Source organism: Gadus macrocephalus, chromosome 6, assembly GCF_031168955.1.
Source record: "Gadus macrocephalus chromosome 6, ASM3116895v1".
Taxonomy (NCBI): domain Eukaryota; kingdom Metazoa; phylum Chordata; class Actinopteri; order Gadiformes; family Gadidae; genus Gadus; species Gadus macrocephalus.
In genome coordinates, this window is record NC_082387.1 from 9,095,591 (window position 1) to 9,113,133 (window position 17,543).

General features: G+C 45.1%; 1 protein-coding gene across 6 annotated transcripts in view; it reads right to left on the reverse strand.

The window, feature by feature from the left end:
- The window catches only part of slc4a4a (solute carrier family 4 member 4a), an 81,520-nt gene extending 64,691 nt beyond the window's left edge, over positions 1–16,829 (reverse strand). For all 6 annotated transcript variants that reach the window (XM_060053895.1, XM_060053893.1, XM_060053889.1 and 3 more), the window contains exons 1-4: positions 16,672–16,829; positions 16,344–16,455; positions 13,572–13,645; positions 8,430–8,603 (exon numbers count right to left, since the gene is read on the reverse strand). In XM_060053895.1, the coding sequence (XP_059909878.1) occupies positions 8,430–8,603; positions 13,572–13,645; positions 16,344–16,369 (274 nt within the window). In that variant the 5' untranslated portion in view covers positions 16,370–16,455; positions 16,672–16,829. The remainder of the gene's footprint in view (positions 1–8,429; positions 8,604–13,571; positions 13,646–16,343; positions 16,456–16,671) is intronic.
- Between the last annotated feature and the right edge of the window lie 714 nt (positions 16,830–17,543).

The window sequence follows — 17,543 nt, forward strand, 5'->3', positions numbered from 1 at the left end:
TACACATTATAGATTACGAGGGATTAACACCAGTCGCTTCTTAACAGCAGTCGGGTTTTGCTGCGGTGAGGAATCACTTAATGCACCTGAAACCCCCTCATTTAGTCTCAGTGGCGGTGGTGGTTGTGAAAAAGCCTTTAATGAGCGGGCCCTCCCTCCAGAAAACCTCCAGCCCTCCGCACAACCTCCCATATAGGTCCCACTGGCCACCCAGTGCCCTGCTGGGTCCCATGACACCACACCACCCAAATGAGGTTGCATAACCAGTGGGGCGTGTTGCTTCATCAGTTCAAATGAGGCGGTGCAGAATGATCTATTCATGTATCCCTGCGTGACAACGGTCACAACTTGGACAGCCCAACTCCACGGGTGAATCAGACTATGTTCGTATTCCACTGCTCACTTTTCTGCAACGTTAAAGTCTACTGACTGTAAAAGGACACTTCATGCCCTCACCGCAAATCATTCGTAACGAATAATTTATCCATTGCATGAATACATGCATCATAATAATTCTACAAAGGAGTTTAAGCATACAAATTCCTGTGTGTATGTGCTTAAGCTCCATTATTGCAAAGTTCTACTGCAGAGTGGCAGTAATGTTCACAGTAGAACTGTATCTAAAACATCAACTTTCTCATTGAATGGTTGTGGTCGACATTTCCTATGGATAGATGTCCCCAGATTTCCCCCATAACTATACAGATTTAGTATCATGATAGTCAGTCGTACGCTGGGCAATAACATGACATTACCTGTGAACTTAGTGAGCCATTCAGCGTGTCAGCAGTGCTAACACGCAGCGAGTCAGCACAGCAAAGACAATTTATGTCTCCCAAGGTACGAAGGCATCAACAGCTTGTAGGGGGGGTGGATTTGGTACACACACAAACACACAAACAGACACACACACACACACACACACACACACACACACACACACACACACAGTCACACAGTCACACACACAGTCACACACACAGTCACGCACACCAGATTGCTAGGTGCAAGGTGGGGGCGGCTATCTGCTTGCACACAGGCTTCGGACACAAGCTGCAACTAGCCCAAAGTCCTGGCAATCTGTTTAATAACACGGTGGTACTACGGCGTTCATTCACACACATCTGCATCGCAAACGCATCCACACTGCACCACAGCTCAAACTAAGAGCACCGTGGAGTGAATGGAGCTCATGTTGCAATGCTGTGTGTACAGATCACAGACGGATGTCTCCACAGCTGTTTGCCATAATAACAGAGTGTGACATCCACCATCAACAAGTATTTTGGTTAAAATACTTACACCAAGCATTTTATGGCTGTTTGTGGATGAAAGCCTGCAAAATCTCTCACCGCTATTTATGTACAGGCAGAGATTTGGAGTATTTGATTAATTTCACTTTATCTGTAAGGAGCTCTTTCTGGAATATTTAGACGAGGAGAACAAAAGGCTGAGCCAGACTCATGCTGTGTGGCGCAGCAGTGGGTTGGAAAACAAACTGTTTGTGAGGAGTCGGTAACGCAATACCGTCTCAGTCCAACAGTTGCTAAGAGAGCAGTGAGACAGAGATGGTGTGGGGGGTGAGGAGGGGAGACAGGGAGATGGGGGAGTCGCTTCATAGTGAAAGCAGAAAGAGAAGCGAGGGAGCACAGAAAGGAGGAAATAAAAATCCCATCATTCAAACCCAATTTTCAAAGCTCTGTGTTGCGCTCTAAGCCAAGAGCCACGGCCACACAAAGGCAACTTTGTCCATGCACTGGAGGCTCATGGACAGGGTTATGGAGGAAGAATGCCCCGGCCGCCCAGTGCAGAGCTGAGCGGTGCTGCGACTGAGGCCCCTTCAGGCCCACTGCTGACATGCTTCCTACACAAATACCATCCAACCCCCCCTGAACCAGCTCCCAGGAATGGAATAATGTAGGTCTTTAACGATGCCTATCAGAACCGAGTTGCTGTTGCAAAGTGCGTACATTGACCTGAATGTACATGAAGGAGGACATGAAGGAGGGAACTCGAAGGGGGGGGAGAATAACCCCAAGACGCTCTGGAGACGTTTCGTATGCAGGGCAGCCAGTTAGCAAAGAGCAACAGGGCGAGAGAGAGAGAGAGAGAGAGAGAGAGAGAGAGAGAGAGAGAGAGAGAGAGAGAGAGAGAGAGAGGGAGAGAGGGAGGGAGAGAGGGAGAGTGAGCGAGCAAGCGAGCAGGGACAGAATGCAGAGAGACACCGCCATGGTGGGGGCGAGACATTGGGTAGATATTGGGGTGCACTTGGGGTGCAGTACTTCAGTGCAGTACTGGGATAGTCTTCTTTCTCAAATATTTACAGGAAGACTTTTCCCATTACACTCAAATACTGCGTATATATATATATATATATTTATGTATTTATAAAATAAATACATTCAGAAAAAAGCCCCACAATTATTGACCTCTGATTGGCCTAAACGAGAGACTATGGATTCCTTCAGTGGACAGACACTGCACCAGGAAAGATGAAAGTCCAAACATTCTTCCTTCCTTGTGTTTGAGGAGGATTCAATGATTGATGATGTGAATGGCTCTACATAGTGTAATCTGGACGATAATGATATGACTAAACTGCAAACGACAAGATTCTACAAGTCAGTCAAGATCTTACAAGGCCCAAGCAGAGAATTTGTCCATTCCGCTGTGTTTCTGTTGTGGGTACACCCACTACAGCCCTAACCCTTACATTTTCTTAACCATCATTTACGACCAAATTGTCCTAAAGTGTGGAATATGAAACAAATGTTATCTTAAAATTAAGTAATGCATTAAAGAACCTGCACTCCCACATGAAGCCGTCAATGAAGAAATAAGGTCCATGCTTTTGGCATGGCGCGAGTTTTAACGCTGATGTGAAACTTGTTGTTCATTCCTTCCTGGCATGAACAACTGGTAGGTTAGCAGGCCATGTCCTCGGCTCAAACGGGAGTCCCACTTTGACCGGGTCTACGCGCTTTGCGGCGCTGCCAACCGCTTGCTGGGGTTGGTCTAATGTTAGAAAAGCGGCAGGACCTTTTCTTTGCACCCAGGCTCTGATCTCTATGATGTGGTTCTCCCCGCCTCTGCTGCTTATGTTTTGCCAGGGACTGAACGAGGTTCACCTGGTGCTTTTGACCCGGTGAGCAGGGAGGAATGCCAAAGCTTGGTTGTGTGCTTTGTTATGTGATGAGTGAGTGTGTACGAGTCTTCCCTGCAATAATGACATGTGAACAGAGCTGTGCCGATACACACACACACACACACACACACACACACACACACACACACACACACACACACACACACACACACACACACACACACACACACACACACACACACACACACACACACACACACACACACACACACACACACACACACACAGCGTTCCAACTTTGGCTTCAGGTTTTTTAAAGTAAGCTTGACCCGGGCAGTTTTACCACGTGCTTGTGCCACTAGGATTGCTCTTTATTCCTTCCTCTGGGACCGTTATATAATTGCTACAACAGAGTTGAAAGAGTTGTCTGAGGTAGGCGTTAAACTAGTCCTGAAGACATGATCCCACGACACTCATTTACTCGAGGAAGTAAGAATAGTTAATGAGTAGGCCACTTTTGAACTGCAAACAATGTTGTCTTGATCGCTAGCCGTCTGACAAATGCTTAGGCAAAAATGTGACTTGCTACTGAGAGAACAGTTCTAGTGTGGCTGTGGATTTTCTCTTTAGGACTGCTACTAGGACCAGGCGTTTTGAAAAAGTAGCACGTAATCACATTACAAGTCTGTCGCTCTACTTTGGTTACATGCCGCTCCCACATCGTCCAGACCTAACCTTCCTACTAGAAATGACGTCCCACACGTTACTATGAATGATCTTTTGTGGTTATTATAGCAGATAAGAGGCATTGGTGGATGGGAGTGGAACACCGGGAAAGGTGGGAGGTTGGCATTTGTAAAAAGCATTGCTTGTTAACTGTAAGACATTAGCCTGCTGCAAGCATTGACAAAAATGGCAGTTATGTAATGTAGGCTGCTTTTACTCTGTCTTTATCGTATCGTAGGTCACTTCAATACCCAGCCATACTACCATGACGTTTGCCCTTCCTGGCTCTTAGCTCATAAACCCTTTTTGTGAATGGCGCATCTACGACAGCCATCATCGTAATCTACTTACAGTCATTTGGGTCCAAGTTCTAAATAAAACCGTTTAGGGAAAAGGGAGGGGAAAAAAAGTTCCAATCAATCTGAGCCGCGGGTCAAATGCTTATGCAGTAAATACTGGATGGATACCAGAAGGCCAGCACACACACACACACTCACACACACACACACACACACACACACACACACACACACACACACACACACACACACACACACACACACACACACACACACACACACACACACACACACACACACACACACACACACACACAGTGCCCGCAGAGTGCATCTGACTAAACAAGAGGATTTCAGCCCAGGCATCTGACCAAGGCCGTCCCTGGAGGGTGGTGGTGCTTCCCAGATAGAGGAGCAGGGCTTGGGCTATTGGGCAACAGCAACACAAATAAGGTGTATTAACATGCAGGTCACCATCTGGGTCTCCACAATCCAGAGTTGCTTTTTCTATTCAGCTCCAGCCGAGTCTATATTTATTCAGCATTTCTGAACCAACTTTCTTTTTTGGAGGGGCCTTGGGGTAGAGGGAGGGGGGAGAGTTACTGATATTTTTCCAATGTTGGACAAAATAACCCATGGTTAGGTTTGACTTTCGTCCTCTTGATAATTCAACACTTCTTCACTGTGACGAATGTATCTGTTGTATATTAACAACTGTATACAGCACTGAGGAGCATTTTATTTACTTTGATGTTGAGAGATATTTTGAAGGAATGGGCAACCATTAATGGAAATTTACCCTCTCCCCCCCCCCCCCCGATACACCTGACATTCACTCACAGACTCAGTAAACGGCGTCAAAGACAAAATGGCTAGCAAAAGGTTACCACTTAAAGACACGGCCATCGGAACAAAGGTCATTCCTCTTAAATACCACGCCACATTAGCAAAGCTCTCCGTCTATATGCCCTCTTGTTTGTTATGAAACGACGTGGTACTGTACGTTTTTCACAGACTTTGTTGTCCATTAACACCGTCACACCCGAGAGCGTGTTGTTCTAAGTGATATCCGCAGTGTTCACTTTGCTTTGTCCATAAGAGCGAGCAGAGTCTTTCTGTGTACACCCTAAACAAGGCGCCAACGCACCACCGAGGGTCCACTGCCACCATTGTCGCAATTTTCTTCAACACAGAACTACCACAGAAAGTGTAAACACCCTTTTTGTTATTTCTCTAAGCCCAGACTGATAAAATGAATTCTGGACCCTCTTTTTAACACGTATGTCCATTGTTTAACTCACACTTCTTTCATGTACTGAAATACAACTTGCACTCAAGTTTTCTACATTTGGGTGCAGCCTGTGATGTTCTCTGAATAAAAGGTCCCTGCTTCGAAATACTACTACTTTCACCACCACCACTACCACAACCAATACTTATACTACTGTAAAGACATTACTATCCTACATCATTTGTGTTGCTAAGCTATGTGCGCATGCAACACTTCACAAGTACATTGAGTACTTTGTTTGGAGTTGGACGGCCGGCAAAATCCAACAGAGGAGGGAAGAAAAGCAGGGCGGCTTTTAAGAAAAGGGCTTTAAATGCGCATGTACTTCCAAACTGGAAACATCTCTGATCACCATAGCAGTTCATCCCCGGGGACCCTGGGTTTGAACGGGGCTGATGCCCTGAGTCAGACGCCGAGGAAAGACTCAAGCTCAAACTCAAGCGGTCCCGTCCAATCAGTGCCCGGGGGCGGACCTTTCAGATCATGAGGAGCGCCGCTGTGTGTCCAAGGAAAGTTCAGCAATCTACGGAGCGATCCGAAAAGGACACACTCTTCCTGACACTGACACATCCTAGTGGCCTTTGTCACCGCACTAAACCAACCCTGGGACACACACACACAAACACACACACATACACACAAACACACAGACCCCCCCCCCCCCCTGACACACACACACAGACGCTTATTTTGAAGGCTCCTGGTGGATCCACCGACGTCATAGACGACTTAAATATTGTTAACACACAACAGATTGGAGTATGTTTGCCAATAACATCCAAATGGCAACCAGTAACACACACACACACACTTACACACACACATAGACATACATGTGGAAGCTTCCCACGTGAACATGTGCATGACGACAGCGGGCGTGTCGCCTATACATGTCATGGAAGGGTGTCACACGTGGTTTCGTCGCCCGCTGGCTCCCGGCGTGTCTCACACACGTGCTCCCGGTCGGTGATCAATGCTCACGTTCTAAGTTTGCCCTGGGTCCGTGTCGTCACGACTGATTAGCTCGACGACATATCCTGTGCCCTGTGCTGCTGTGAACACACGGACACCACATCCATGAGCACTGCGTTAAGCCACAATGCAAGGTCATCATCACAGTAGACCGCGCCTTGTCTGCCCTGTCGGGGAGGGGGGGGGGGGGGGGGGGGGGGGTGGATAGCTGTGCAGCCCCCCGAGGTCAGCGCTGCTTCACCCGAGGAGCTTTGCCGTGGGATTGAGGGGACAAACCATCAAAGGTCAATCTGTAAAAGGTCCCGTCTTCAGTCCTGCCTAGCAGTAGCATGTGTATCAAACTCATTTGGCATCTATGTATTGAAGCTCATCGTGTTATTAAAATATCACATCAATTCAGATCACGTGATAAAGCCCTGCACCACGCGATGCACTCTTCCGCCAACGCAGTGCCGGGATGGCACCGTCCTCTGGTCACATCACATATCGTCAAACATGCACGGGCGTTCGTTTGTCATCCCTAGAGCCGAGACAACCGATCTGTGTGTAGTTCTTAACGGACGGCGTGCTCAGGCAAATTCATGTTCACATGCAGTTGACCGAGCTTTCCGTGAATTCTACTGTAAATACAAATCGCAGACATCAGTAAGTGAGTTAAGCTCTGCATTGAGACTTCATCTCCCGATGAAAGATCTCTCTCTCTCTCTCTCTCTCTCTCCCCCTCTCTCTCCCTCTCTCTCCCTCCATCTCTCTTTTTCTCTCCCTCTATCTCTCTCTCACTATCTCTCTCTCTCTCTCTCTCTCTCTCTCTCTCTCTCTCTCACTCTCCCTAACGCTCTCTCTCTCTCTCTAACTCTCTCTCCCCCTCTCTCTCCCTCCATCTCTCTCTTTCTCTCCCTCCATCGCTCTCTCTCACTATCTCTCTGTCTCTCTCTCTCTCTCTCTCTCTCTCTCTCTCTCACTCCCCCTAACGCTCTCTCTCTCTCTAACTCTCTCTCCCCCTAACGCTCTCTCTCTCCCCCTAACCTTCTCTCCCTCCATCTCTCTCTCCCCCTGGCTCTCTCTCCCCCAACTCTCTCTCTGACCGTCCTGCCGTCTATCTTTTGTCCGAGCTCCAGAAGTGTCCGCCCTGGAGGAGCATCTAAGGGGAGAGGAGATTCACTCGGGCGCCATTCAACCAAGGAGACACGCACTCGCTCCGTTTACGCAGATGTACGCACATACAGACACAGTTAGGCACAAGTGTCTGGGAGGGCAGGCGAGCACAGCGGCGCGCACACACACACACACACACACACACACACACATGCATGGGGCCTCCTCAGACATACATAGTGTACACACACATGCATGAAGCCGGCACCCAGACAAACATACACACATGCATGCATTGGGACTGCACACAGATGAACATACAGTCACAGACACACGCATGAAGTCTGCACACGCACATGAATTGGGCCTGACACACACATAAACACACATACGCAAAGGCTAGGAGACTCATATCATCGGCCGGCACAATTGTATAGCGAGAGTCATTACTTCCACACTGATTCCTCACGCTGGTCTGTCCAAACACAGCCATCACACAGCCAGGCAAGGGCATCTATTCCTGGTGTGTGGACTCAGCAAGTCCCCTTTAGGGTCACAGGAAGACTCAGGGAGAAAAGGGAATTGGCTGGAACAGTGGTCGTGGGTGGTGGCCACAACCACACACTGGGACACACACACAAACACACACGCACACACACACACACACACACACAGACAGGCACATGCACTCACACAAGCGTAGACGCAGACTCACAGACACACACACACACACACACACACACACACACACACACACACACACACACACACACACACACACACAGGCACAAATCACGAGGCTAAATGCCCCTTAATGGAACGTGACAGGATGGGGGAGGATGGGGGGGGGGGGGGGGGGGGTGGTATGGTGGGTGGGCTTTGTGTCGTGGGTGCGTGGGTGCGTGGGTGCGTGGGTGGGAGGGGATCCGTGCCTACTCACTGAGGGGTCTGAGGATGCTGCGGCTGGCCTGCTCGTTGGTTTCCGTGTCCGACTTGTCAGACGGGTTCTCATTGGACGGCTCCTTCCTGTCCTTGTGGCCCGCGTGGCGCCGGTGGTGGCGTCGGCGCCGGTAGCTCTTGGGCAGGTGCACGCCGATGTACACGGTGTGGTGACCTGGTGGGCAGAGGAGAGGACAGTGGAGAGAGGGGTTAGGGCAGCTCCATGGCGTCTCACGGCTCTCCTGATTATGGAGAGTTCAGATGCTCAGTTTTGTTTTGGAGAGAAAAGGGGGACGCACTTTAGTGCAGAATTATTTTGGGTCACGTTTATGTCATGAACCCCCTTGGTACCATCAAAAACATTTCTGTGAAGACTAGCAAAAAATGTTGAGAAACTCTAGTTCTGTAATTTATTGCTTTTCTTTAAGCAATAGTCGAACAGTGCAAGCAATAGTAGAAAAGGCCATTTCACTATCCAACTATTGCTTTTTGTTGTCCTTTAGTAAGAGTTGAGCCGTACATTATGCAACATTTGATGCATTGACCCTCATCAAATTCGACGTATATTTTTCATTAAGTACTATATTTCGAAAGGTTTGTTACAAGAACAGCCTCACACGGCCCGGAATTCCATACGAGCGAGAACGGGACACTGAGGAACATTTCAGGAAGAGTTGGCAGCCCACTGTCAAGATAAATATTTGGGCTCAAAGCAGAGTAGAAGGACTCAACGAAGGCTGGGGCCCCTTGCATGACAACACCACCAATATTTATATGTAGGCATGGTACCTGCAGGGCACATAGTTGTAGACGCTGTGGGTGGTTTAGGGGCAATAAAAGCAGAGACACTGATCCGCTTGGGTAATAACAAACACTTGAGACGCGTCAATCACACTCCCTCAACTAGTCTTTACATTGTTATTTGCTGATGAATGTACTGTTAGTGTATCTATTTTTGACATTATGACGCACTTTTTTTTTTCTTTTCTTGATAGTTTATGTTGGTTTAGGTTTCTTGTTTAGTATTATATTGTCACAATTTGGGAGAGCGTGTACTTCTTACTCTGGGACATTAATGCAACTATGTCTACAATATACAAACTACTAAAACTGGAGACTAGAAACATAAATGCATTTCTTTTCATTTGGCTTTGAATGCAACCTTTGATCTGAACCTAACAGGTTAAAAATATCTGTCACTATGTAGGCTGTGGGATGGCAAAGCCACGAAAACAGTGTACAATCTTGCTTCACAGATACATGTGAGTGTATTAACCGTGTGGGGTGTTTCGCCTCTATGTGGGAGATTACAGGATGATACAGAACCATCTGTGCAGGAATAATGAACCCATGGCTCAACTTGTTTTTGTGCTTCTATCCGATTGATAATAACCCAAAACATGTTTTCATTCCCATATTTAGAGCACCATTTTTTTGCTTCATGGGCATAAGCAATGTAGTTTTATGCAAAATGAACAAATACTTTAGCCAAAAAGTGAAATCATGTTTTTCTGTTGAATTTCAAGATAGTTTTTTCAAGATTCTTTGTAACTTAAAGTGTCAGTGTCCAATATGCTAGTTTACTTTTTACTCCAACTTTAACTTGCAAGTGGAGTCAGATGAATATCCATTCATTCCTTCAGATCCGGTGAGGGCACCATGACCCATTGCAAACTGTCCAAGCGTGAAACTTCAACCATGAGTCCGAAGGAAACAAAGGCTGTACACTATCAGTGTCATGCCCTTGGTGCCGGCCCCAGGGTAGGACCGGGCTCCTCCCCCAGCAACAGAACCAGGAAGTGACCGAGTCACCCACAACAACAGACAATGATCTTCTATATAGAGAGTATCAATGATTCATCCTGCTGAATAATCTATAATGTGGACAAAAAAGGGAATTATCTCACTGGTGATGAAAATCCTAAATTACGAAAACATAAAACTGTATTTTTTAGAAGATTAATGAAGGATTTTTCCGCGCGGATTGTTTGATGTAAAAGTTGGTCTTCATGTCTGCAGGCTTGTTGTGCGATGACACAACTCACAAAACAGTAGGTTTCCTAAAAATGCAATTGGGAAATTCATTGGCTAGTATATCCACAAACAAAATATGTTGTCCCTACTTTGAGAAATTGTTCCACTTCGATCTCATCTCTCATAGAGAATAAAATTGGCATTTGGAGGGACAACAAGAGTGAGAGAAAGTGAGAGACAGAGAGAGACAGAGAGAGATAGAGGCAGAGACAGAGACAGAGACAGAGACAGAGACAGAGACAGAGAGAGAGAGAGAGAGAGAGAGAGAGAGAGAGAGAGAGAGAGAGAGAGAGAGAGAGACATAAATAGTCTTTTTTCCATGAGTAGTCAGTAGTCCCGCAGTATGGCAGACAGCACGCATGCCATGTGTTCCCCTGATGGGCGTTGGGTTCTCCAGATGGCACCTGGCCAGTGTATATACAACAATATAAACCACTACATCAATGGGATGTGGTTGACGCGCTACAACCCCTGACGTAGTACTGCTTTTTCCCTTCAGGAACCTCAACTTCCCATCACTGACATAAATATAGAATCACAAAACCCTTCGCCTACTACCGGCTACAATTCTATGACCAAGAAACTTAAAATCGACATTGACAGCAAATCATTTTATTTGAACAGTCAGGCTTGTAAAGGCCGAAAGTATTAATCAATGTACTGTATATTTAATTATTTATCTATATATATGTATTAATTTGTTTGTTTATTAGCATTCTCAGGGTGTACTGGTTGAGCTCATGGCTACTGGGGAAACTGGCTGCACTGTTGCTTCTCCTTAGCAACAGGCTAAACAAACCTCCCCAAAAACACAAGGCTCGGGCTTCTTTCAGACATCTCCTTATAGTCAAGTAAAAAAGAGAAAAAGTTCCTCTCCCATTCAAAAAAACAACAAACCGAGAGGAAGCTGCCCACAAAGCGACGCTGGCAAAGAGTAAATCTTTCTTTGCGAGCGGTCAGTTCGTTTTTTTTAATCTGCGCTCTTCTATCACCCCTTGTCCTGTTCTATTCAATTCTTCTTTTGTCATGCAGCCTTTGCAATCCTTCTAAAAGCTACTCTTAAGAGTGATCTGTCCCTGTATCACCTTGAACCAGCTCTTTTCTCTCCTTTCCCCTCCATTTGTATTAATACGTGTGATTTACTCTCTTCTCCTGAATGCCATCGGTCTGACGAGGCCTACATGCCGGTGATATATGAGCTGAATCATACGTGGCTATGAAAATATTGAAAATAGGTGCTTATTGAGTATTTCTTCATCTGGTGTGTTTGAAGGGAGTGTTTCGGGGAGTGTTTTTGCGATCTTGAATAAACCACAGCAACGGGTAACATCGCCGACCAGTTGTCAGTCGTTGATTAAAACCTTCGTCTCAGGCACTTCAGGGTCTTCCATACATACTGCTAAGGCGTAAAGCACTCACTTATCACGGGTCACGAGGCAAACAAACATGGATACTAATCAGAGTCTCAAACAGATACCAGAACATATATATCCAGTAAAAGAAAGTTCTGTCTGTCAGACCGTAGACCGATCCACTTTAAACAATCGTTTTTGCAACGATAGATAAGATGAAAGAATCGATTGCATGTCGTCTGGTGTCCCCAGCTACAGCAACATAGGGGACACATGTCAAACACATGTAAGAGCCCACACGCAGGCATGCCCCCACAGCACTCCCCAGCCGTACACACACACACACACACACACACACACACACACACACACACACACACACACACACACACACAAACACAAACACACATACATGAGGAAAAAATCGGGGTCATAAGTCCCACATGTAAATGCACACACACGGGCATGCACACACACACACACACACACACACACACCACACACACACACACACACACACACACACCACACACACACACACACACACACACACACACACACACACACACACACACACACACACAAAGGCTGGTTTATTTACAGGGAGCCAGGGGAGATTTCAGCAAGGTTCAAGCTGGGATGACATGAGAAAAACAGCAAACGGCATCTGGCAAAATGAGCACATCACATCCGGCCTCCCAGTCATGCTCGATAGGCGTAAGACCTTGATAACCTGATCAAGAGGAAATGTCTTTAGCTGTTCACATGAAACCATCAATTGTGACCTTTGAACTTCCCTAAAGCTTTGAAATCACTTTATTAAGTTGCGCAATAGCTTGTTTAAAAGCGGCGAAAGTCGCTTCTCTTAAACTGTAAGAAATTTTTCTTCCCCCATCTGGGATCTATAATTATTATTTTCGGATCTTATGCATGGCCAGGCTTATATATATAAGCCCAATGGAATGGAATATTTTTTGGATGATTGGATTTGTCAGCATAACACAAGTATCGTTTAATTTGTGTTTCAATTGGTCTCGTAGGAGATGAACTAATCACATCATTCTAAACACAGGATCAGGTGATCGGGGCCCTGCAGCCCTGCCATGCTAACAGCTAATCAGGGGAGCCTCGCGCGGACGGGAGTGACATTTGGCAGACGCTCAGGAAGAATAACGTGGGCGGGACGATTACAGCTAGCAGGAAACACTTCATAGGTTGCCAGGATCAGTGGTACCGTTACTTTAACGAACATTGAGGGAAAGTTACTTTAAGAGTGCAAGGTTGCAACACAATGGCTTGAGAAAGCCCTTTTCGTTTTAAGTTTTAATCAAGCCAGATTTCCATTGCATAATACATTTTGGACACTTTTGACCGTAAATGATGACTGACTGACAAGTAATATATGACCTATAATATATATCATAGATATAATGACAACTGTCTCCCCCTTAACTAGAAGTTGAACGTTTTAAATATGACTGGAGACAGCCCCTTAATTATACCAGCTTATCTTTACGCCATTGTTTTGACTGTCACCAGTGTTTGTTTACCGTATAAGAAGAATCAGCCATTACCAACATGTCGGGGTCCCAAGAACCATAGCCGTACCCCATACGTACAACAGCCCCCAACCCCTACTATGACAAAATGACGGAAGACGCAGAAGAAGAAGGGAAAGGGGAAGAGGAAGAGGAGGAGGAAGAGGGAGAGGAAGAAGAAGAGGAAGAAGAAAAAGTAGAAGAAGAGAGCACACTCACCCTCCACCTCCTCTTCGTCGCAGACGTGCTTGACGAAGGACGCCCCGCGGTCCAGCACGGCCTCGTCCTCCATCCTGTAGTAGTAGAAGAAGAAGAAAGACTGCTCACATTTCTCTTCCAGTGACAGCGTGGCGCCGTAGCGCTTGGGCTGGTCGACCTGCAGGGTGCCTGGGCCGGCGCTCAGACGAGTGCTGCTCGTCGCACTCATGTTCACCGCCCATCAACCTCGCCCGCCCGCGCACCACTCCCGCCGCCCCGTCATTCACACACTGAGGACCGGCTGGACGGCGGTTCAATCAACCCCTGAGGTTTCTATGTGGAATAATGACGACTCAAGAGAGCAGGTTAGGGACGTCTGTTGTCCTTGAGTAGGGCAGTGAGCGTAGTAGATAGCGACGAAGCGCTAACGGAGGTAATCTGGGCGGGGGCGAAGGTGGAGGGCGGGGGTGGGGTGGGTGCGTGTGTGTGTGTGTGTGTCTGTGTGTGTGTGTGTGTGTGTGTGTGTGTGTGTGTGTGTGTGTGTGTGTGTGTGTGTGTGTGTGTGTGTGTGTGTGTGTGTGTGTGTGTAAAGGGGCAGGACAGGAAGTCTTCAACTCCTTGCCCGTTAATCGGGTTGGATTGGCAGCTGCCAGTCCACCTACTGACCAAGGCGGCCTACACTCACTGTTGCTGTTGTAAAAAAAGTGAAAAACACGCTTGTCAGCAAGGTGTGTGTGTGTGTGCGTAAACGTTGCTGACAATGTTACTAACTGATAGAATCTGCCAATTGGGGTGCTTGCCTACAAACACACACACACACACACACACACACACACACTTATACAAACAAAACAAACACACAGCAGCAGATCTGGTCTTGATCCCCCCTTCCCCCCTCTTCACTTAAGAGACAAGTGGGCCATCACATGTCTGTCCACTCATCCGCCCTTACAGGATTAGAACAGCTTTAGTTAGGAGACACACACACAAACACACAGCACACACAACGCCGGCCTTCTTCACTAACCACGCTGCAGGACAATCCCTGCATACTTAAAATCAATCATAGCGATCATGCCTACCTCACTCTAAGCCTTTAATAGAAATATGTAGGGTGGATGGAAGGAAACAGGGGAATTTATCAGACTAGGTTTAGCTCTGTGAAAGAAAATGAGATAGTAATAATGAGAATGATGAGATTTCCATTGGGAACCGGTAGCCCCACTTGGTGCTGTGAAGTAGAATTAAACGTGCTGTTTATGGTGACACGTTAACTTGTAATCAAGAATACGATTGGATTTGATCAAAAGGAAATCAACGTTGAAACACTGATTGGTGTGACCGCTGTTGAGCTTTAAATAATATGATTAATGCCTGCTATTCCAAATTATTATAAATGTGTCCCTTCAAAAGCTTGATAGAATCAATACATCTTGCTTAAAATTATGAATCCTGATCATTTATATGATTATTATGATAATGAATAGTGAATTTTACGCAATGTTTGACTGGAATTTGAACAATCTTGGTTTTATCATGAGTGGCATCATTTTGAGGAGATGACTATTGGGCTATCAATCATCTTATCTCACTTTGGTCGATTTGATTGATTCACTGCAAGACAAGCAACACATCACTTTCAATACATAGCCATACAAAGGCAGCACCTATCACGTGTTGATTAGTATATGCAACGGAGCAGGTAACATCTATGTATGTATATTGGCCCAACGTGAATATATTAACAGTCCCCTCACTAAGTGAACTGGACCACAGTTTATGCAGTTTCTTTAATCAGTTTGAGTTCAGCCACAAACTAAAGGCTAGAGCTATCACTACTTCTTCCGACTTGCTCCATTGCCACCTATGGAACAACCACATGTATAACAGGCCCAGTTAACTTACTGGGAGGACCAACACATGCTACTGCCACTACACCATAAATATGTCTAGCAGATTTTGCAATGCAAACCAGAGCTGTAAAGAAGACTTATAATTATCATAATTATAATTATCATAGAAACAAACCAACAGAATTACACAATGTTGAATTTCTATGTATGTGTAAACAGAAAATGTATGATGGAAACCCTTTCATGGGCTCTGTGTACAGTATATCAGCATAGTTTTCTCCTAGGTTTATGTGGTTCTTTGCTTTATCATAATAAAGCAAAAAAAACATGCAAACCTTTAAAAAACACCTCTAGAAAACAAAAACAGCAGCAAACAACTTGTACAGTGTAATGTCAAGCATAATCTGTAATCAAGCCCCAGTAAATACCTGAACTCTAGACCAGTGTAACTACTATTTAATAATAACTATACAACTATTATAGTCCCATGTATATTTGGCATATTGCCTGAGATGTATGATTTTTGAGGGGAAACATTAGACTTAATGCTTTTATGGAGTAGACTCATTCAATGCAATTTTTTCAACAAGCAATAACGTATAATTTTGGGTTGGCAATGAACGCAATTTTCTTTCAAAAATGTATAAATAAATCAAATATAGGCCGTTGCCTCTGCCTCAGATCACATAATAACCTCATTTTTCCTGGCCGTGGATACCAGCACTACAGCCAGACATATCAAACCTTTCCTCTACTAAGTTGAGTGTTGTCCAATTTACACACATCATGTTTTAAATCACACACTTCCGTTTACTATAGCGGACCTTTTATATGACGCATAACTAGTTTCGTTATTTATTCTTTATTTGACAACAAGTGATGCCCACGTGTTACCCAATACCGGCTAAATGAGAACGTTAGAGTGATTGACATCACTTACTTTTTTGTGGGACGCGTGGTGCTCATGTTTGCAGCAAATTTCCAGGTCTGGCCAGATCTCTGGACTAATATGCAGAAGCCGATCAACGGAGAGCGTCCTGGTGCTGTTTGACCTGAGTAAAATATACGTTTGCATGACATTCGGTTTCGCACACTATAAACATTATAAAATTAATGTTGACACAAATTTATGAAGCGTTTATTAAAAAGTGCACGATTTTTTTGTATGTGAACATTTGCAAAATGTGAAGAATTATCTTAAATAGCTTACATATGCATAATCAAGTCTTAAACTTAAAGCTATTTACGCATTCAGAGCTCCTACTTACCGCTGGTCTCTTTGGCTTTATCTTTGGTCGTCCTCACCTTGCGGTGGCATGGAGGTAGAGAAGACTACTCACAGTAAGCGAGTAACTTTATGAGTGATATTGTGTTGCGGCTCGACATGCTTTTCGTTATCTCTCCAAGACCGTCCTTTTGTCAACGTCACGTCTCGAGGGGAGGTCAAAGTGTCTCCGCACAGGTCTGGGATGGAGGAGTGCTCTAGACTTGCATAATGCTTTGCCCCTTGCGTGCCATATATTATTTGTGCATTTTTCGCTTTTTGCTTCTTATTTCCTTATGGCTATATTGGAATAGGTATATTATTAAACTGCATATTAGGTAGGTATATACTGTTTTGTTTTTTTCTTAGTTCGCTCTTTGAAATGGTATGACACAAATTGCCTAATGTTGAAGTATGATATTCAATTTAGGAAATGTTTTATCTAATGGGAAATTGTACTCACTGTTGAATTATTTTATAAATGCCGGGCGCGTGATATTATTTCATTCTACAGCGACATCTAACGGTTGTCATACACTATTACAATGGGATACATAGGATGAGCAAGAGCACAGCGCAAGTTAATTAATAACATTGCTCCATGAACGACAGTAACTAATTTCTTAATAATTTATAACCTAGGGCAAGAAGTTGTAGCGTGTCCCACACTTAGCATGAAAATAATGTATAGGCAGATTACAGAATTTAAGATATATTTAATTATCTTCTAGTAACAATTGTATTTAACATATAACCATGATAATACTACATGTTCCCATTTTCTTCAACGACATTACAGTTTGCCTTACTTACATACCAGGGTTAGAGGTTTTTCTCATGTACTCATGCATCAAGCAGATATTTATATCTATATAT